The sequence below is a fragment of the Poecilia reticulata genome, linkage group LG8, assembly GCF_000633615.1.
Source record: "Poecilia reticulata strain Guanapo linkage group LG8, Guppy_female_1.0+MT, whole genome shotgun sequence".
Classification (NCBI taxonomy): domain Eukaryota; kingdom Metazoa; phylum Chordata; class Actinopteri; order Cyprinodontiformes; family Poeciliidae; genus Poecilia; species Poecilia reticulata.
This window is the reverse complement of record NC_024338.1, coordinates 4,395,416-4,416,663: the sequence shown is the minus strand read 5'-3', so window position 1 is coordinate 4,416,663 and position 21,248 is coordinate 4,395,416. Positions and strand designations below refer to the sequence as shown.

At 37.8% G+C, this 21,248-nt stretch overlaps 2 protein-coding genes across 2 annotated transcripts in view; both read left to right on the top strand.

Annotated features, from left to right (window-relative positions):
• LOC103468285 (C-type lectin mannose-binding isoform-like) overlaps positions 1-16,982 on the top strand; it is a 26,636-nt gene extending 9,654 nt beyond the window's left edge. The window contains exons 4-5 of the mRNA XM_017306096.1: positions 16,572-16,715; positions 16,797-16,982. Coding sequence (XP_017161585.1) covers positions 16,572-16,715; positions 16,797-16,982 — 330 coding nt within the window. The remainder of the gene's footprint in view (positions 1-16,571; positions 16,716-16,796) is intronic.
• Positions 871-2,674, top strand: LOC108166526 (dromaiocalcin-1-like). Its single transcript, XM_017306424.1, has 2 exons — positions 871-1,062; positions 2,235-2,674. The coding sequence occupies exons 1-2, from the start codon at positions 892-894 to the stop codon at positions 2,427-2,429; spliced, it is 366 nt and encodes a 121-aa protein (XP_017161913.1). The 5' UTR covers positions 871-891; the 3' UTR covers positions 2,430-2,674.
• Positions 16,983-21,248: the final 4,266 nt, after the last annotated feature.

Below are 21,248 nucleotides of genomic sequence, written 5' to 3'. Positions count from 1 at the left end.
AAATGTACTTGATATAATAACTAGCTTCCTAAAAGGTTACTGTAGCTGTAACACTGCAGTACCTCCTGCAGAGGTCAGCGTTACTGCAGAACTCCTGACCTGTTGAGTCAGATCAGATGTGAGACAGTTAAATAATTGGATGTTCCAACAGAGCAATAATTCAAAACACACTTAATAATAAAACTGTTTTTAGAACAGAACAAGGAGGCGGACGCTCAAAACCCCAACCACTGGAGACTCTGCTTCAAAATCAGATTAGAGCTGATTTTGCAGTGATGGTGCATGTGATGGTGCACCACCACWGCACCACCGCTGTGTTGGTGCAGGGCTGAAGCACAACCCATGTACTGGGCATGAGGCCCCACTCCTCATGCCGGTGGTCGCAGGTTTGATTCCTGGTCTGGTGACATTTGTGACATTTCCTCTCTTTCCTGTCAAACTACTTTCAAATAAAGGCCACAAAAGCTTTAAAAAAAACATCCTATGCAAGAGAGAAAAAAATGTACTTGCTAATGGACATCTATAGATGTCTCTTAGTTAGATACCTAAGAGATGTTCAACTACATTTGAACCACTACCAATATTACAGGTTTTCCCACATGTAGAAATCTTTCATTTTAATCAGAACTGTGAGTGACAGAATCTAAAACAATATAGTCCGTAAAAACACACAATGATATTTTTTTAAGTAATTCATTTGCCTTTCATTGCACAGCCACCTTACGTAAGGGCTGATGATCACAGCAGATGCTCTCTGATCTAAATAACTGATTTAATAGAATCGTCATCCTGCGTGCTGCTTTGTTTGCAGAACCAAAAGTCGGCCAGCACTGTGTCTTTCAGTACCTAAGCAAATGGAAGAGTGAAAAATGTGGCTTTCCACATTCTTACATGTGTTATGATGAGGACCTGGTTCTGGTGAAGGAGAATAAGACGTGGGAGGAGGCGTTGGAGCACTGCAGGACTCTGAAGGAAGGGAACAGATACGACCTGGTGACCCTCATCACCCCGGACGACCACAACTATGCACGAGAGAGAGCTCAACACGCTTCCACTGAGGAGGTGGGCCGCTGTTCCGACTATCACTGCTACCTCGTCAGATGTTCCTACCATAGCACGGATAGATAGAAGGTCTATCTGTCGGTGATAGTCATCCAAAACTGCCACCGTCATGTTTACAAACAGAAAACTATAGTGTGTTGTGTTAATGTTAAATATATTGGATAACATTATTTGAGTGACGGGATTGAAATGGAAGCTTAGGAGTTATGCATTTGACAATTTATATACACAACGAAACCACAAGATCACTTCCTTCATCTGAATATGCTACCCATTTAAAATGAAAAGCTATAGATGTATGCACTAATCMTTTTACTAGAATATCCTACCTGTTAAAAATATTTTAAATAGGTGTTTGTAAGAATAAAATAGCAACAGACAGAGCAAACAAGTTTTTATTGAAATTAAATTGACAAATACAGATTTGTATGACAGACTTTATTAAATGCAGCACCGCCACAATGTGTCCACCGAACTGCACTGAAATGAAAAGATATGATTAATGTACACAATTACAACTCTATTACACCTCTATTACACAGCTTCTATCCCATATAGTATCGCTACCAACATCTATTTAGCAACGTTTAGTAATAAAGAGTGATCAATATACTAATTACAGTCTGAATAGTAGAGGTCGGATGTTTTAAATGTGACCTGAATCTGAACTAGAACAGCCAGGTATCGTTCATCCGGCCTGAACGTCACTGATACGCGACAAATGTCAATATTCAGCGTCCTGTTACGCACAAGCGAAAAGAAGAAGAAAAAAACAACCATTGGGGACTAAAATGAGGATTAAGTTAACAACTGGACAACAACTTCAAAGTTATTAGATGCCCTCCGCCATTAGCATCCAGGTTTACTTCCACAAACATTGACCACTTCTTCTTTTTTATGGCGGTTGGCAAAACACTGAGCACTCTATGTGTGACGTAATTCTACCCTCTACTGCGCATGCGGGACACTTTTGTGTTGGTTGCAGTTCACATACAAGTCGCATTGGAAGTTTAAACAACTTCCACGCTAAAAAAAAAAAAAAAAAAAACTATTTCACCAAACATTTGGACTTGTGTGACTTCCGGCTGCAGTGCGAACGTACCGTTTTTTGCCACATGAGGGCAGCATATTACCACTGTATTCACGTGGCTCTCTGTGCTACACGTCGGCAGGTGTGGACCGGTCTGCGTTACCTGGGCGACGAGTGGGTCTGGATTGCTGGAGAACCGGTGCAGTACCCGGACACGCCAGGCTGCCCAGGTAGCAGGTGTGGCGTCCTGAAGAAAAACAGCAGCTCCCTGTTTGGGATCAGAGCCTGCAACCAGAGGAAGAACTTCTTCTGCTATAAGGAACCTATTGGCGGCTGAAGGCCTCCGAGGTTCTTCACTCAGAGCTTCTGTAACAACACAGAACATTTAGAAACAATCTGTTTAATACGTACACTGACATTATATACAGGTTTAGTAAAATATGTATATACAGTAAAGAAGAGCTGCCACTAATTATTATTGTCCTATCAATTATTGAGACAGTCAAATCACAAAGTGCCACATTGTGCAGATTTTTTATTTAAGCACTGAAGCTTCTTTTATAAAATATTAATTATATAAGAACATGCAGATAAACAAATAATTTAATTTCTTTTTTAAATGTAAAAATGAACATTTTATTGCCTAAAATGCAGTAACATCATTCCTTAAGTGAGTGTTTGATTACTTGTAACAAAGGAAGCATCTGCAGTAAAAAAAAAAAACCTTCTAACATCAACATGTGAAAAGCTCAGTTCTTTCTGCTTGACTTTAACATCTGGACTGATCTGGGGATTTTTTTTATTTTTTTTTTTGATTAATCAATTAATAACTGGATAGCAAAATTTGCTAAATGTAGCAGATTTTTACTGATGTGAACCTGATGAAGCTAAAACTGCCACTTGAGGAGTTCTGGGTAGAACATATCTACAGACAAAGAGGGGATTTTCATCATGCTACATGAAAATGTTTGTAAAGTTTTGACTAAATGACGGCTCTGACTGAGTGTGTTGTTCTTTTAACTGTTKTCTATGTACGAGTCTGTTTGCTTTGTGGTTGCAACATTGTACATAAACCTTCACAGCACACCGGAAAATGAAGTAAATGGCTCTTCAACTAATCCATCAAATTAATGTTAGTGGAAGTTTTGTATAGAAATACAGAACAATACAGCCATATAGAAAAGATGGTAATGATGCTAATAAGGATGTTGTTTTTACGAATTAGACATGTTCACATTTATTTGCATGGTGACATTTAATGCCAGGCAAACGAGGTGAAGTTTGATGCAAACAGCTTTTAACAGATACATTTGATTGGTGAATACAGACATGTTTTTAGAAAAATGTGTTCTGATACAGTTCTTCTAGTCATCGTATGTTCTGTCCTGTTTTTAGATGTCTGTGGTCAGATCCCACACATTTACTTTTATGTTGACGTCAAATTGAATTTCTTGCCGTTTTCGGATTCATTTTACATTTCATGTTGGTGAATTACCTCTGATTACCTACAAATAATTTTTTTTGTTTCTTTTCATTGATCTTATGTCAGTTTCATGTCTCTAAGCCCTTGTCGTTTTCATCTGGGTCATTCTCGTCATCACAAACAACTTCCTGTGACAAAAATATATTTTCCTGTAAATGTCTGCATATCGTGACGTTTTAGCAATGCCTCACACACACATATGCACATGCACACACTGTTGAGTTAAAGCTTTCTGGGTGTTGAGCCAACCTGCTACAGAGGCAAATGTAAACAGTGTAAGTTAAACAATTCAAATACTGCATCCAGAAATATTCTAACAGATTTGAAAGTTATGATTTTGCCTAAATAGCTGAAGATAAAAACTTTTAATACTTATTTTGGAGTTTTTATTCTCATCTGTTTTGTTGGTACAAGCAGTTGGTCGTTCATTTAAACTTACTTTTAAAGTCTAAATTGTAAACTAAGTGAACCTGTATGGAGACACAACATATGGAAATTTAAGTCAGAATAAGGACATGCTGTCCAAACCAACCTGACAATCACACCCGTCCCCTTGCTCTCTCTGCCTTTCGCTAATAATATATTAATATTTTTAACATATTTGTTGAAAGTGTCTGAAAGAACGAGCTTCTTTTCCTCTCAGGCTCTGGTTTTGAAGTAGAAAAGTTTAGGTTTTAATAGTCACCTTACGAGTTTTCTGTGTCACATTCAAACCCTTTGGAACATCAGACACATTTTAATTTCAGACAAAGATCCTCCAACACCCCACCCAACTGTTTTCTCCCTCAATTAAATACATTGAAAAGACAGTTGAAGCCACCAAATAATCTGGAAAATCTGGGATCTCCCAGAGTGTCACACATAGAGCATCCATGACTCCCAGTGAGCCGCACCTCAGGGCCCAGTAAGCAAATAGGCAGGAAGCTGCAGTCCATCGACTCGTCACATATGTAAATGAAGTAAGGACAACTTTACACAGCATGACTATGCTTTTCTTTGAAACAYACACACACAGTGGGTACAGAAAGTATTCAGACCCTTTTACATTTTTCAGTTTCATTGCAGGCATTTGCTAAAATCAAAAAGTTTATATTATTTCTTGTAAACTTACACTCAGCAACACATCATGACAGAAAAAAAAAAACAAATGAAGAAATTTTTGCAAATTTATTAAAAAAGAAAAACTGAAATATCAGACAGTCACAAGGATTCAGTCTTTGCTCAGTGTTGAGTAGAAGCTCCTTCAAAACTGGTACAGCCAGGAGTCCTGTTGGGAATGATGATGCAGCAAGTTTTCCACACCTGGATTTGGGAATCCTCTGCCTCTTCCTGCAGATCCTCTCTTGTTCCATCAGGTCRGATGGTGAACTCTCCAGAGAGGCTCAGTTGGGTTTRGATCAGGGCTCTGACCGGGTCACAGAGTTGWTCTGAAGCCACTSYTTAGTTATTGTAGCAGTTTGCTTCAGATCATCGTCTTATTGGAAGGTGAACCTTCAGTCCAATCTGATATCCTGAGCATTTTGGAAGAGCTTTTCTTCCAGGATCTCTCTGTACTTGGCTGCATTCATCTTTCCTTCAGTTGCAGCCAGTCATCCTGTCCCTGCAGGAAAGCAGTGCCTGCTTTTCTCCTCTCATGCTACTTAGAATTAAAGCCAAAAAGTTAGGTCTTCATCTCATCAGACCAGATAATCTTATTTCTCAGTCTGTGAGTCTTTCATGTGTTATTCATCAAACTATGCAGGTTTTCATGTGCCTGTTACTGAGGAGAGGCCTCCATCAGGCCACGCTGCCATAAAGCCCTGCCTGCTGGACRGCTGCAGTGATAGTTGTGGAACTTTCTCCCGTCTCTCTGCTGCATCTCTGGAGTTCAGCCACTGTGACCTTTGGCTTCTTCTCMCAYRATWACTCAGTAAACTGGACGGCAGGTTTAGTTGGAGTTCTGCTYGTAACAAACTTCTTCCCTGTAAGGACCATGGAGGCCACTGTGCTCCTAGGTACCTGGAGTTCTACAGAACCTCTTGTGGCGCCTTGTTCAGTTCCTTCCACCGCATGATTCTCATTTGCTCTGACATGAACTGTGAGGTCTTTTATAGACAGGTGTGTGTCTCTCCTAATCAAGTCCAATCAGATTAATTAAACACAGCTGGACTCCAATGAAGGCGTAGTAGAACCATCTCAGTGAGGCTCAGAAGAAATGGACAGCATGTGAGTTARACATGACCGTCACAGCAAAGAGTCTGAATCCTTATGACCATTTCAGTTTTTTCTTTTTTAATAAGTTTGCAAAAAATGTCAACATTTCTGTTTTTTTCTCTCAGGATGTGATGCTGAGTGTGCATTCATGAGCTTTTTGATTTTAGCAAAAACAGTGAAAAWYTKACAGGGGCCTGAATACTTTCTGTCCCCACTTCATACATACAGACAAACAAATAGAGCGAGCAAACCTGTCTGTAACCTGCTATCTTATGACATTTTAAAGAATTTAATACACGTGAAGTTAACCCTATGGTGTTTTTCTGCAAATTGACAAGCTGGAAACGAGTGCGTTACTATGGTAATGATTTTGATGATAATATTTGAGAAAATATGTTTTGTTTTGTTTGTTTTTGCTTGTTTCATGATTGGTTACATTGTTATGTAAAGCATTTTGAACTGCCTGGTTTACTGAATGTGCTGTACTGATAAACCTGACTTGACTGCAGCACTTTGTCTTTTTAATGTTGGTATTTTGACATGTAGCTGCCCAAAGAATCAAAAGACACCAGACAGACGGGATTTCAAAAGACACAAGAGTGTTTGGCTAGCAGCACAAATCTGTTTAACAAATATAATGTTTTGTCTGTCACTGAAGCACTGAAGTATTTGAATGTTTGTAAATTCAAAAACATGACATTCAAATTCAATGACAAGTCTCCTGAAACAMGATACAAGTGATGTTTGTAAAAGGATTTAATTTAACCACATTAACAGTAATGAGGTGATCTCTTGGACCCAAAGGATAACACGGAGGGTAACAGTTCAAGGATTTTTAAAGAGTTTAGCACCATTATGCAAATCAAAAACAAAAAGATTACTTAAGGACAGAATATGACTTTCATCTTCCTCTTGACTCGTATGACTCATCATTGAGAAGCTTGAAGAGTTTCCTCTTCTGTCAGTAACAGCAGCCCCTTCATCAGCCTCTGCAGCTGCTCTAATGAACGTCTGAGCRTCTTTGCTTATTAGGAACTGGTACTAGGTATTRGAAACTTAACTTCCTAATACCGTGATCCTTGATGAGGGTGTCTTTGACGACTCCTCTGGCTTCCATGCTGCTCTCCAAAGTTTYTCTGAGGTTGCCTCYGGTCCCAGTTTCCTGAGRTTTWGATTTAGCTTCTTTGGATTAGTGTTTTTCCCATTCTGTTTAGTGTTTTCCTTTATTAACTCTTGTTACCTCCCTCTCTTCATTCCCTTCAGCCTACCAGTTCTACTTCTGACCTGATCGCCTCACCTATTGCCCTCATCATTATCCATTCTTCCTCAGCTCCCCGTCTTCTTCATTGGCTACTACTGGTTATTTCTCTGTGTTCATTAATTTCTGTTAAACGGCCTGATCCTCCTACAGTTCTTCCCAATGATCACCTTAGTCAGTTGTCTCAGTGGAGAGAGAACCTTAGTGGTGAGGTTTTGAGGTCTCTGCACTTTGGTCCTCTGAATTTCCCCACTTTGGGACAATAAAGGATATTTCTATTGTATTCTGGAAAACAAACTCAAATKATCAGSTGTATTAAAGATGACGACAGTTAAGGAAAGTCCTGACACATTATCAGACTCTATGTTTTTTTTTCTAACATATGCAGCTAGATATSCAAAGCRGAGGATGTGTGCGACAGGGTTAATCTCCATATCTAACACGTGTTGGGACTGCACTGTGATTGGTTGGTTGAGTCCTTTAACTGAGTGTATTTAAAGGAAACCAGCTCTACCTGAAGTCTTCATAGCCATCCTGCTTCAGCCTGAGGTGAGTTTAGATTTCTTGCAGAATAGATTTTACATTATTTCATTGTTAAAAAGTGAGTTGCGTTGAGCCTAACTAGGATGGCAAGTTGTAAATGTCTGTTTTTGACAGGTTACTGTTGATGTTAGAAAAGAAGAAACCTTTTCTAACATCAAAGGTTTCTTCTAACCTTTGATGTTAGAAGAAACATCAAAGGTTATTGATGTTTCTTCTAACATGTCCGTCCATGCAGCACTTTGGTTTGTCTTTGTATGATTTTACATTTCTTTCCATAAACATATTTCTGTGCTGATGCACTTTGAACTTTTCAATTCTCAATGATGGACACATTTATCGATGTCAGTATTTACAAGGGATACCAACAGGGTTCTTACACCTATGGGGTAATTTATTAATAGTTTGGTGAACTTACTGGTGAAATACTGAGTTCCCTGGTGTGAAGGCACCAAATGGAGAGGATGTCATCAGCATCCAGGATAAATTATTTCGCGGTCTTTGTGAACATAGCATGGATGACTATGGGAATACATCATAGTGGAGATCACACTGTTTATGAAAGGGGACTGGAGTGTGTCAACTATTTAGGGATCACATTATTCAGCCTCTTGAAGATTTTAACTTGGAGCATTAGAGGGGAGGCTCAGAGGAACTTACTAATTCACTCTCTATGTGCGACCCATCACTAACTCACTCGCTGCATGCAAGATCTCAAGGTTTAGTTGTGGAGAAGGAAACCAAGTCTCATCTTTGCCTAYGGTGATGATGAGGCTGTGATGTCATCAACACATCATGATGTTTCGCAGACACTGATGTAGTTTGTACCCACAGATAAACCGTCTTCAGTGAGAACGAGTTGCTCTTATTCTGGAGCCTACGTTTTCAAGGTCTCAGCTTCAAGTATCTTTGTGATTAGGACCTTAACAATAGCAACAGCAGCACTCTACTCTTTAGAGGTAAAGGAGCTCCATCTGCCTCTGACACAACTCCTGGTCATATGGTATAAACCCTGTTAGGTAACCTGGAGGTACTCCAAACATCCCTTGTTGGGAAATACCTTGTTAGCACACAGTATGTATCTACTGTGTAGATTGTTTCCTCCAAAATACTGAGCTGTATTATGTGTTAAATATTTAATGAAATTGTTCATCTGATTCCAGGTGTGTGGCATTTCTTCAGGGGAAATATGATGAACATCCTCATCTTTGTCCCTTTGATGTTGGTCCTTCATTTCATCTGTGGAAATCAGCCACGTCTCAGAGACGGGAACATCACATTCCATACTCAAAGTAAAACCTGGGCTAAAGCTCAGACTTACTGCAGGACGCACCACACTGACTTGATCACTATCAGGAAGGAAACAGCTGATCTACCTTCAAATTACCATGGCTGGATTGGACTGCACAGAGAGTGGACAGTGCACGAAGAATGGAGATGGTCTAGAGGAGATGAGAAACTAACCTTCTCCAAGCTCAGTGATGACTGTAAGGAAAACATAGCAAAGTTAAAAATGTGAAAGTTGTTTGGATTTTAGGTTATTTCAACATTTGTATTCAGCTACACAGAGAGAGAGACAGAGAGAGAGAGAGCGAGAGAGAGAGAGCGAGAGAGAGAGACCCAACTCCAATCAGTTCCATCTATGACAATTAGGGTGAAAGATGGGAGTAGAACTAAAGATGGAGGATACTCCACCTACATATCAAAAGCATGCATTTCTCACCCTAATAAATTAATCAAAACACTCTTTAAAATAAATAGTTGTAGCTTAAATTGAATGGAATCTTCCTACATAATGCAGTATGATTTGTATGTTAATGAGATTTAATCTAAAAACTCTGTTTTCTGTCTTTTATAACATCAGCTGAAAACTGTGTCTACTTAAACAACAATAACGACTGGATAAAAGACCAATGTGATCATGAAAAAAGTTTCATTTGCTACGATGAGAGGCTGGTTCTGGTGGAGGAGAATAAGACATGGGAGGAGGCGTTGGAACACTGCAGAACTATGAAGAAAATGAAAAACTACACCCTGGCCACTCTGAAGACCACAGACGATCATGACTTTGCAAGAAAAAAAGCCCAGCAGGCAACCACTGAGGAGGTGGGCCGTTTTTCTGCTTTATTTTTAGTTTTGTCAACCAACATATCCTCTGTGTGTAAGTTTCTCCCTGCTACATGTCGGTAGGTGTGGACGGGCCTGCGTTACCTTGGTGATCAGTGGTTCTGGGTGGGTGGAGAACCGGTGCAGTACCAGAACATTCCAAGCTGCCCGGATGAGAGGTGTGGAGTCCTGGAGAAGAACAGCAAGTCATCCTTCGGCATCAGAGACTGCAATGAGAGAAGGAACTTCTTCTGTTACTTAAAACCTTAAAGCAGTCGTAGTAATCTGCTTAACTGTTTGCCAAGTAAAGGCTTTTCATTTGTAGATGATGACAATTTAAACTAGCTGGGTGGTTGGATGGCAAGAATAGGTCAGTTTAGGAGGATTAGAGTAATATTTTAAAGGTGTGCTATGTGCAGCAATATTCCTAGTCAAAGTAAAGACTGTCTCACAAATATTTACCTTTGTTTGAATCTGCATGCTTTGACTTACATGTCACTTTTCTGCCTGTGTTGCTAAATGTAGCCACTGATGGACCATAAAGGTTGAAATTGATTTCTATTCTGTTATATTCAAAGTACTCTATATGTGCTGTATTAATGTAAGCTGCATCATTATGGGCAGTGATATGTTGAAGGGGAGAGCTTTAAGGTTTGACATTTTCCTCATGTTTGATACTCTTTTGTTAGAAAGTAGTTCTTGAGTTCCTGTTAACAACCCTATGTTACGGATTATATAAATGGGTCTGGATGGCATTCTGTTTCAAAATATATGAAATATTTAGACTGATCAAACCTATTCTAATATTTCTATGTGAGTTAGTGGTCAGCGTATGGATCTAAATACCATTGCTATCGATACCAAGGTAATAGATAAATATTAGCGAGATGAGATTAAAACTTTTGTTGCATTTCTCAAATTACTCCAATTGTAGCTGCGGTAACATCACCACTTCACACAAGCAGTAAAAAGCATTCATCCTAAAGAGAAGTCTGAGTTGGAAAAGAAGAAGTTGAGGACGGAGGAGAGGGTGACCTCACTAAACTCAAACCTGACCTCCAACAGAGACAGAGAAAAAAAAATCTGGAATATCAACATAGTCTCCAAAATCAATGAATGCCTTTCTCATTGTAATCTGTGATCAGAGAGGYAAGTTTAGCAAACTGAATAAATTATTACCATCAATTCAGGCAGAAAACAAATCTTACTGGAACTCATATGAACCTGAAATATGAAAACACATGAATATTATAACTTATGTTTGTTAACTATTGAAAGAAAAATAGAATTCCTATGTAGGCTGCATGTAGATTGTAGTTACAGACTCAGTTATCCTAATAAACAATTATGTGGAGTAAAAGATAATAAGGGAATTATATTTTATTGCTATACTGCTACATTGTTTTCTGTAGTTCATTAATAAAAAAAAAAGTTATTTGCCTAAAATCTTTGTTCTGTATTTTTGTTATCAACTAAAGTAAATTAAATCAGCAAATTGTTCAATAATCATGATATTCTATGAAATACGTCAGTAGTTATTAGTGATACTGATCCTCTTGGTATCAGATACCAAGTTAACAGCTTAGCATCTGTCAGTCACTCTCACAGCTAAACCACTACTGCCACCTACTGGCAGAAATAAATATTGTTTGATGTTTGACGAGAGTGGGTGAGGCTTGAAAAATCCAGTGCAGAATAACAAACAGATTTATCTTAGACAAAGATTAGTAGGATGAATAAACTATCAAAACTCAAAGCCTTCACACATCCCTTCATATGCTAATAAATCCTCTTTAATTAAGTTACATTTTTTATATATTTAACATAATTGTTTTTTTTTTTTTCAACAAAGTCATAAGTGAGAGGATTTTCCTGGATGAATTTAAAGCTTTAGGTTTTATTTCTCATGTAATTAGGAACAGCAGCAAAAAGATGGAAGTCAAGCAGCAGAAGACACACTTCTCTGAAAGGAAAAACTCAATATAAGCAGAGTTGAGTTGTAGCTACACATTACATTTACTCAGTGTCATTTATTAGAGTAACCTTTTGGGGGAAAATGTACTTCTAGGAATATTTTTACTACACTGTACTTTTTACTTCTTCTTGAATCATTTTATTCTGAAGTATTACTTGTCTCACTTGCGTCACATTTCAGTATACTCGACTCACTGTGAGTTGAACAAACATGTTTTAGCCAAAAATTCACCAGACACAGACACACATTTGCAGTTTTATTAATGTTTAATAAGTTTCATGTTGAAATAAATTGATTTTGAAATGTTCTTATTTTGCCCAATGTTGTTATTATGCTGCTTATATGAATTATTTTCATTTTGGTACTTAAAATACCAACATAACTTTCTACATAACTTTATATTTAATTTTTTATATATTTTAAATAATGTTCTGATCAGTTACTTATTACTTCAATAGCCTTTTTACCAAATACCTTTTTCTCGTACTTGAATAATTTCTTGGATGGCTAAAAATATGTCGAAGTAGTGCTTCTCTTGTTTGAGTAAAATTTTTGACTACTCCACCTACCTCTGAGGATAAGCAACCAGTTCAGTAAGTGTGGGGTGGACAGGTGAGGATGTGAACCCAAGAATGGTCATGAAATAAAACAAGCTAGGATATTTCTTTGAGCAAAAGCTCATTAACCAAATGCAAACCTCCTTATCGTCTCCTTAGATCCCATTAAGCAAATGAGCAGGAAACTGGAAGCTAAATGATTATCACTTAAGCAAATACTGTAAATTTAGACAGTGGCCAATGTCAATCTATTTTGCTTGCAAGTCACCAAGGTCAGGGTAGTCCTCAAAAATGGAACTGGCCTTAGTTTCCGAGTTCTAAAAGATGTTCCATTTGAAAACTTTCACCAGTTCTTCCATCAACTTCACAAAAGATCCTGACAATATAGAGTCGTCTTTGGTTTGGTGTTGACTTGTGCAGAAGCTGAAATACCTTCTCAGTTTTGTTGGATACGTTTTAAAGTTAAGCTAAAGTTTAATTTAATCTTTCAGTTTAAGAATATTTAGATAGTCTAGGAAAAAAACAAAATACTCTTGTCATCCTCTGCACTTCTCTCTTATATTTACTAGAATTATCTGTTAGCTTGTCTAAACTTAGCGTGGCTAACAAACAAACAAGTAAAAACAATCAGCTTACCGGTTTGTTAGCAAGCTAACAGCTTGTCTGTAGACAATTTGGTGGACAAGCTAACATACAAGCTAAGTCTAACTCTAAACTTAGCTTGGCTAATAAACAGGCAAACTGCTTGTTAGCTTGTTCACAGCTTGGTCTCTACTTGGTACCAAAAAATATTTGTGATTTGTCCTTTGACTGTTTCTATTGCAGAATGTAGACTAGCTAACTTTCTTTTTCTGTAACGTGTGCAGTAAAACAGAGGAACATTCTAGTTTTTCACTGGATTCTGCTCTTACACCATCTGTTTCTTATCTTTGGTTCCATGTCCTCCATTTTTGAAAGCTCTGTAAGTTTACTTTTTTAATTATTATTAAAACTCTCCACCTTTTTGCCTCTGGGTGTGGCAGCATTTGGGTCAAACAAGAAACCAAATCATGACAACCTAGGGAGAGGGAAGACACGGACATGAATTTGAATGTGTTCCATTTAAACTTAACTTCACAGGCAATTGAAAAAACATTTGTATAAAAATACATTTACACCTAATGCGTTTAGTCAAAGGATTATTAGATATAAAAAATAAGTAGAAAATAAAATAAAAAGTAGCAGATCCATTAGTGTATGTACCCCACCAAATAAAAAGCAAAAAAAAAAGATGGCTAGAAAATAAGAAACCCAGCTCATTATTCCAGGCAGTTCCTGCTGTAGCAGAGCATTAGCCACCAGCTAACGTGATGACAGAACAGTTTATCTTCTTTTTCTACATCTGTCACTGTGAGAAGATTCAGAACAAGATGCAAAGTAGAACCATGAGGAGTGAGGGAAACAGGGTGATGACCTCATCCTAGTGATTGATAAGTTTAATACTTTGCTTTGATTGGTTGGTGGAGCTTCTTAACTGAGGGAACAGATCGAGAATCACCATTACCTGAAGTAGAGCTTCAAAGCTGCTTTTCTGTTGCACACTGAGGTGAGTTAGGATGTCTAGATAAGAACTGTTCAAAGTTAAATCCTGTTTAAATTAGCCGCAAATATGTTTGCATTTGCTATTTTTTCCCCTTAATAATTTCTACTTTATTTTAACGCTTCCATCTGTTGGGAGCATATATTAATACTTACACTGGATAGAAACATTTCCTCTTTATAGGGTGATGTTGTGGAATCAAAAATTCAGAAGAAAGGAAAAGACAACAGGACGTGGCTGGAGAATAATGCTGTATCATGTTTTTGAATGACTTATTGCATTAATAAGTCATGGAATCGTGTGTGATTTTTAATTGCGTTTCTTATTTAGGAAACACCACAATTGTGAAAATTGTGTTTTTTTTTAACATTGGCTGAATAGTTACAAAGTTTTGTGCAGATTTGTAACAGAAACGCAGCTAATTTATGGCACACTGACAGGTTTATTAGACCGATTTAGACAAATTGGTCTAAATGATGCCCAAATAGCATTAATTCAATATAGTTCAAATAAATATGATTCAATCTTTTTACACATTGTCCAATTCCACCTATTTTTAATTCAACACAGCAATTAAAAAGAGTCAGTTGACAGCTGATAAATGTGTTGTATGGTAGGAAAGCAGCTTCTCTTTTTTAAATTCAGCTGTTTGAAGCAATTCAGTATTTCTGTCTTTCTGTGAAAGATGCTGAATATTTTACTGAAATGATTTAATAGAACTGGTTATGTGGCTACAGATACTTGGAGACCAGCGCCGCAGATTCAAGATGAGAAACATCTGCATCTTTTTCTTCCTGCTACTCGCCTCCCATCTTGCCCGTGTGCAGCTGTCGGGCCTCAGACAGAGAACGTTTTCTTACTACTTCTACATAGAGACATGGAGAGGAGCCCAGTCTTTCTGCAGGGAGAAACACGATGGTCTGATCACAATCAGAAATGAAACGGAAATCTCAGAGTTCTACAGATACCAAGGCTGGCTTGGACTGTACCGAGAGAATGACACAAGCCCATGGAAATGGTCCACGAAAGACAAAATAGCAACCTTCTTCAACTGGGACTCCAACGGTAAGGAAAGGATCACAGTTCAGGTAATGATAGAGACTAGTTAGAAAACTTGAAAAGTATTTATTTCGAACAAAATCTTGAGAAATCATTTCTCCAAACAATCAAGCTGCAGCTTTCTCTCGTAAATCAAGAATGTATGCATTTAGCTTAAAAGCAGAAATTCTGATTTCCGTTATTGAATGTTTTGCTGCACCCTCTGATATAAAAATGTGCTTCGCTTTTCTCTGCGCATTAGTAAAACCAGATAATATTTGTTCTGCTTTTTATTGGAACAGAACTGCAACTCTACATAATAACAATTACAGACAAAAGATCCACAGCTTAACTTAAACTAGGTTTATAGTTGAAGCGATGAACTAGTCGGGAGGGTCCGCTCACTAGTAGCGCCGTCCAGGCCTCTTCACTTTGGCCTCATGTGCTGTCTGAGTTCAGAAGGTGTGCTATCAAAGCAGATCCGTCTGGACTAGCATTTATATGATCCATCTATAAAGTTAGCAATTTTTGGACAATATGTTTCGAGTTCTTAAAGGGGCAGTGTTATGTAAAATAAACTTTTTTGAACTTTACATCGTGTTATAATGTTATTCCCTTTGAGAATAAATCTTCTCCTCGGAGATGTAGCTTCCAAGTTTCCAAACTTCCTTTTTACAGAGCACCTCTGTAAAAGGTGCTCTGTAAAATTCCCCCACTCTGCTCCTTAAGACTAGCCAGCAGCAATTAGCAAACACCTGTTGGAACTGTGAATCTTCTCAGCTCATTACATGAGCTACTTCTCAGTGCATCGCTGATAAAAACATTGTTAAACAGTCAATAGAGGAGCCATGTTGTGATGACTTAAAGGCGGCGTTTCAGAAAGAGCGGGAGTTTTTAAAGAGACAATGGCCCAATTTCAAGGCGTTAAATTACAAAGTCAAATTTCTGATAAGTGATATTTGACATATAAAGCATTCTTTCAACTAAAGGTAACATAGTTACTTGATTGTGTTATAAAACAGCCTAGAAAACACAAACACTGCCCCTTTAAAGGAACTTGAATATACAGTAGTAACTGTGTCAAAGATAGTAACTGTAGGTTAACTGACCATGAACATGCAGCCTGATGGTAGTGGGCGCTCCATATGTGGAAGCTTGATTCTGACCTGGAACCAACTGCTGTATCATTTCCTTCTCTTTTTGCCCATTTGCTGTCTGATTTCTATTGAAAAGGCCATTAGACTCATAAAACATAGAGCATACAGAGGGAGACTACTGTTTTTATTAAGATACCAATGCTAATCTTCAATAAGATATGAGAGACAATTTGACGTTAGCCACAACATTCTAATCGGTTCATCTCTGCTTCAGCAAAAATATTTAAATGTTTCTATTAGTGGGGAGTTTCTCAACATAATCATATACCCTTATTATTAAAAATGCAAAAGCATGAAGGAAGGTTTAAATTTGAAATAAAATTGCTCATTTCATTTTCTCATACTTTAAAGAGTGACTGCAGCTCTCCAGTGCCTTTGGAGCTTGTCATTAAATTGAGCCGTCTTCATATCCGTGTTATAATTTGCTGAATGATCTCCAGATTTCATCGGTAGAATCTATTTCTCCACTGTTTCTTGTAGAACCGGACTCAAACCAACACTGCGCTTATAAGGTGCCGTCCACCAGCAAATGGAGGAATGATGAGTGTGAGCAGAGACATATGTTCATGTGCTATGATGAGTCACTGACTCTGGTGAAGGAGAATAAGACGTGGGAGGAGGCGTTGGAGCACTGCAGGACTCTGAACAAAGTCAACAGCTACGACCTGGCAACCCTCTCCACAGACGACGACCACGACTTTGCACAAGAGACAATCCAACTGGCAACCACTGAGGAGGTGGGCTGCCGTTTACTCTGTGGTGTTCTTTACCAACTCATCCTCAGTGTTTATGTTAACCTCCCTGCTACGTGTTGGTAGGTGTGGACGGGCCTGCGTTACCTTGGTGATGAGTGGTACTGGGTGGGCGGAGAACCGGTGCAGTACCAGGACATTCCAAGCTGCCCGGGTGAGAGATGTGGAGTCCTGGAGAAGAACAGCAACTCATCCTTCAGCATCAGAGACTGCAATGAGAGAAGGAACTTCTTCTGTTACATAAAACCTTAAATGTATAAACAGTTAATAAGGCTGAATTCTTTGCCTTATTAATCCTGTTGTCAATTATAATTATGAGCTTTACAAGCTCTACAGTCTTTTAAAGGTTACATCTATTCAAACATATATGAAGACTAGCATAAGCTATTAAGAATCATTTTTGGCCCTTTTATATTATATTGTTTTCTTTTCATGTCAAATCTGCAACTGGAAGGAACCAACACAATTCACCTAAATGACTTAGTTAGAGCTGTAGTAGGTAACGTTTAGAAAATATTTGCTTTTCACATATTTGTTATATTTTGTCATGACAGTAGAATATGCAGCAGATAATGTGTGAAAAAATACATGTTGAGCTCCTCTGCTACCTTACTGCCATCTGCAGAGATACACAGGACTGTCAGAACCGACCAGTCTGAGCTAGGAGGAGGGTTTTAGTGCTGTCAATCATGCTGGGGTTCATGCTGCCAGTTTCTCACAATGGAGCCTGTCAAGAATGCTAAGGCTAGTTAGCATGTAGACCAATCAGCTTTGAAAACTTCTCCATGCTGCTGATGGTGATTTATTTATGTTTCATATTTGTAATATGTGAAACTGTTCTCTCCCTCGAAAATTTTACATTTGCTCATTCACATATTTACACGAAGTGAATTTCAGAAACATTTTATCCTCCATATTCTTCTGACTATGGCTTTTCACTTTCTTATATTGTACTTTGAAATTTTTCCAATTACTTACAATTTAGTATAACCTCAGTTTGTCTATTCAATAATTCTAAACGTTCATATTACTTATGGGTACTTGTGCCCTTTTAGCACCTTTCATAATTTGTCTTTTTTCCTGCTTTTCATAACCTTACAATTCATGCGGGTTTGCTATTGCATTTATAAATAAAAATGATTTTTGAATAAATTTCCTTTCTCTCAATTCAACCTGAGCTTTCGTCTCACTGATCAACATATCTGACCTTAGACTGTCTTTCTACTTTCCTCACTTTTTACTCACTTGTAAAAGTTTCTGACTTGTACATGTTCAGATCTTCATCAGTCATTTGCTTTGTGCTCATGCCAAGTTTCTCCATTTTTTACTTTCACTGTGCGAATATCTCAATATTCTGCTGCATGTAACAGATTCTCACACATATTATGATTGTGATTATTTTCTGATTGAGCCTGATTCTCTTGGTGCCCTGCTCACCGGCACTGACCCTGAAAAACGCTACGCAAGTCTGACATCATTTCATTTCAATCCAGAAAGCATAAAGTGAAATGCTGACCTTCTCCCTTTTTTTACCTTTGTTCTGAGGGAAGCTAACTTTACTTCATTTATGGGTTTTTTCACACAGAATTTATCTTTCTGTGTTAAAAGAGGCTTTATCTACAATAGGTGTTAGAAATTGAACTGTAAGAGTGGAATCATGGGGCAAAAACGCAACCATTCACTTTCATACAGATGAACAAACTCTCACAAACACCATTATACTCTCTTAAAGTGTTTGTGGGACGGTTTTGTCATCTTAGTGTCAGTGAATGCTTGTCCCATGGGGCCTCTCATACCTTCTGGATGTTCTACACAAACCCGGATCCTGCACCTCCCACACATCCATCTCCAAGACGCTGTGAATGTCTTCCAGAACTGAGGTGTACCACACATTGTGCCCACTAGGTGGAAGTATTCTATTGTTTCCCACTGTAACTTACAGCATTATGATTCTTCAAAAATATATGCCTATAGGAACAAGCCTTTTAAAAAGCAGTTCATGAATAAATTGAACAATCACTCTATAAGTTAATTACTGGATGTTTCAGATGAAACGACTCAGGCGATAATTCATTCTGTGACTCCGTGTGTTGCATCCATTAAACAGTAGAACTTATGCTACAAATTAAAAACACTGAAGACTGTAATGTGCACGTGTTTATTAATCCTGGGACATGAAAAAATAAGTTGATATATTCAAATTGTTTTATATAAGAACGCTCAATTTGCTTTTGGAACATGTTCAGATGTGTAACAATGTGTCAAACCGGACAGAAGGAGGCGCTGGTGCTGCGTGGGCCTAACACACACACACACACACACACACAAATCTCTTCTACTTTTCAATCATTTCAATTATGTGTGATTTAGAATATGCACGTTTAAACCAAAATGTAATCATAGCAGTTTGTTATTATTTTTGAAACAATCTTTGATGCAGATCTGCGCTGCCAGATTTCTATCACAGATTTTAATTTAAAAGTAGAACCCTGTTATATTCCTACATGGTGAACAGCAGATGGCCACTGAAGGTCGTGTGATGATCTTGATTATCATGAACCCATGAGTTAGCCTGCAAACGAACAAATACAACGTCTCCGATGTTTAGCATCAGTGTAACGCCATTAGAAGCCTTCTGACCACCAGAAGACTGATTTTCATACGTTGCAAAGATTTGCACTCCATTCTTGACCAACATCGCATATGTAGGCTCTGTAGAACTTCCATGTCCGTAGATGTGGAACTCAAAGTGATACACTCCTCTTACTGGTGTAGTAAACAGCCCTGCATTACCAAGAATTGTAATTAACTCTCATTTCATAAGAAATGTACTACATTTTGTTAATATTGTAAATACAAATGAAAAATATAAAGTGTAAATTGAAGCACCTGTACTTGGACTGTAGGCCTTTCCAATATTAGTGGTAACATGTCTGAAGACCATGGTTGTGTGTGTGTTGAACGGCCTATGGTTTCCTGAACCCGACTCCAAAAGAGCGGCAGAGAAAGCCAGTCGCTTGGCTGAGAGACAGAAACGGGACATCAGCCAAATTCAGTCACACAGCAAGAGTTTTAAACATCTCAACATTTGTGAATTTGTCGTTTCTTATGAATACAACAAATTCACAAATACAAAAAAGTTGTACATTTTTACAGTCATTTATTTCCTTAAGCACGTTGATGTCTTCATATACTTAACAAAAATAATTACAGCAGTGCAGGAGCTCCTGTGGAAAATGTCCCATGTAGTTTGGACATGTCATAGTGAGAAACATTTGGAAAATTCTTTCTTTCATAGAGCGCATTTTATATTCCATAAATCGAAGGTTGGATTTTTAATTCATTTTAAATGTGTTTGTGCAAACTTCACTCCAAAAGTAAAGATCTCTACCGGTAGAAAGATCAATGTCTCATTTACTGACAGGAAGTGGAGAAATCTATTAAATATATTTCTGAATTCTAAGTTTCTGAAAGCAACATTGGGGGTTGAGGTTTAAGGAAGCTCTCTATCACTACAGGAAGTTTTATTTTCTTGATCTTATATTTGGACTGCTACACAATAGATTTTACTTGATAATAATCAAATAATCTACTTTACTTAAATCGTATGGCCTGTATACCATTTAATGTTTCACGCTGAAAAGTTAAGACCTGCAAATGTTATAGGATGTCAGCTTTGTTCTAAATGCTCATTTAGATCTATTCATTTTCACATTCAGATTTCATACAGTCTTAGGATAAGTTTTGTGCTCGCATAATTATTTAATTGAACTTGGACATTGAAGTCGTTGATAGTGAACTGCTGAAATGAGTGTTTCCTTCAGAGTTCACAAACCTTCTCCTTCTCTCCTCAGAGCCTCCACTCGGTTCTCGGTGACGTTAGCCTCGGCGTTAGCAGCAGCCAGTCCTGCTGCCTGAGCTGCAGTGAAAGGATGAACAAAGAGATTCAGTGAAATAAAACATTTGTTCAGAGTATATGTCTTCCCACATCTGAAATATATTGTATAAATATGACCAACTGTAAATTTCAAAGTGAGATATGGATGTGATATCAAACAGGCTGATTGTTTTCTTCAGAGTTCACAAACCTGCTACTTGCTTTTCGGTGTCGTCTGTCTTGGCTTTAACAGCAGCAAGCTCTGCTGCCTGAGCTGAAAAAGAAGGAATACCAAAAAAATATGTGAAACAAGATCTTCTGTTATTTTAGGTATTTCTTGGTGGATTGAAAATCTACATTTGTTTGAAAMAAAACTGTTTTGGTTAAGCTAAATCTGTTTTTAATACATAGGCATTGTCATAGAACAAGACAGGCACCTGAACAAAAATATTTATTCTATTTTTTTCAAATTTCTGTACATTACAACCACAAATATCTTAAAGAAAGTTAAACATTAGAGTTGTATACATTTGTATCTTTACTTTTTTTACTTTATTAAACATCAGGTCGGGTCATTGCATCAACATAAATCATGTGCTTTATTTTCTCACCAGTCGACTCCAGATTGACAGAATCAAGAG

Bases quoted from the DNA above. Each gene is read 5' to 3' on its own strand.
- LOC108166526 (XM_017306424.1), top strand. From the start codon at position 892: ATGTGTTATGATGAGGACCTGGTTCTGGTGAAGGAGAATAAGACGTGG. The intron at 1,063-2,234 runs GTGGGCCGCTGT...ACACGTCGGCAG, and splicing joins AACACGCTTCCACTGAGGAG to GTGTGGACCGGTCTGCGTTA.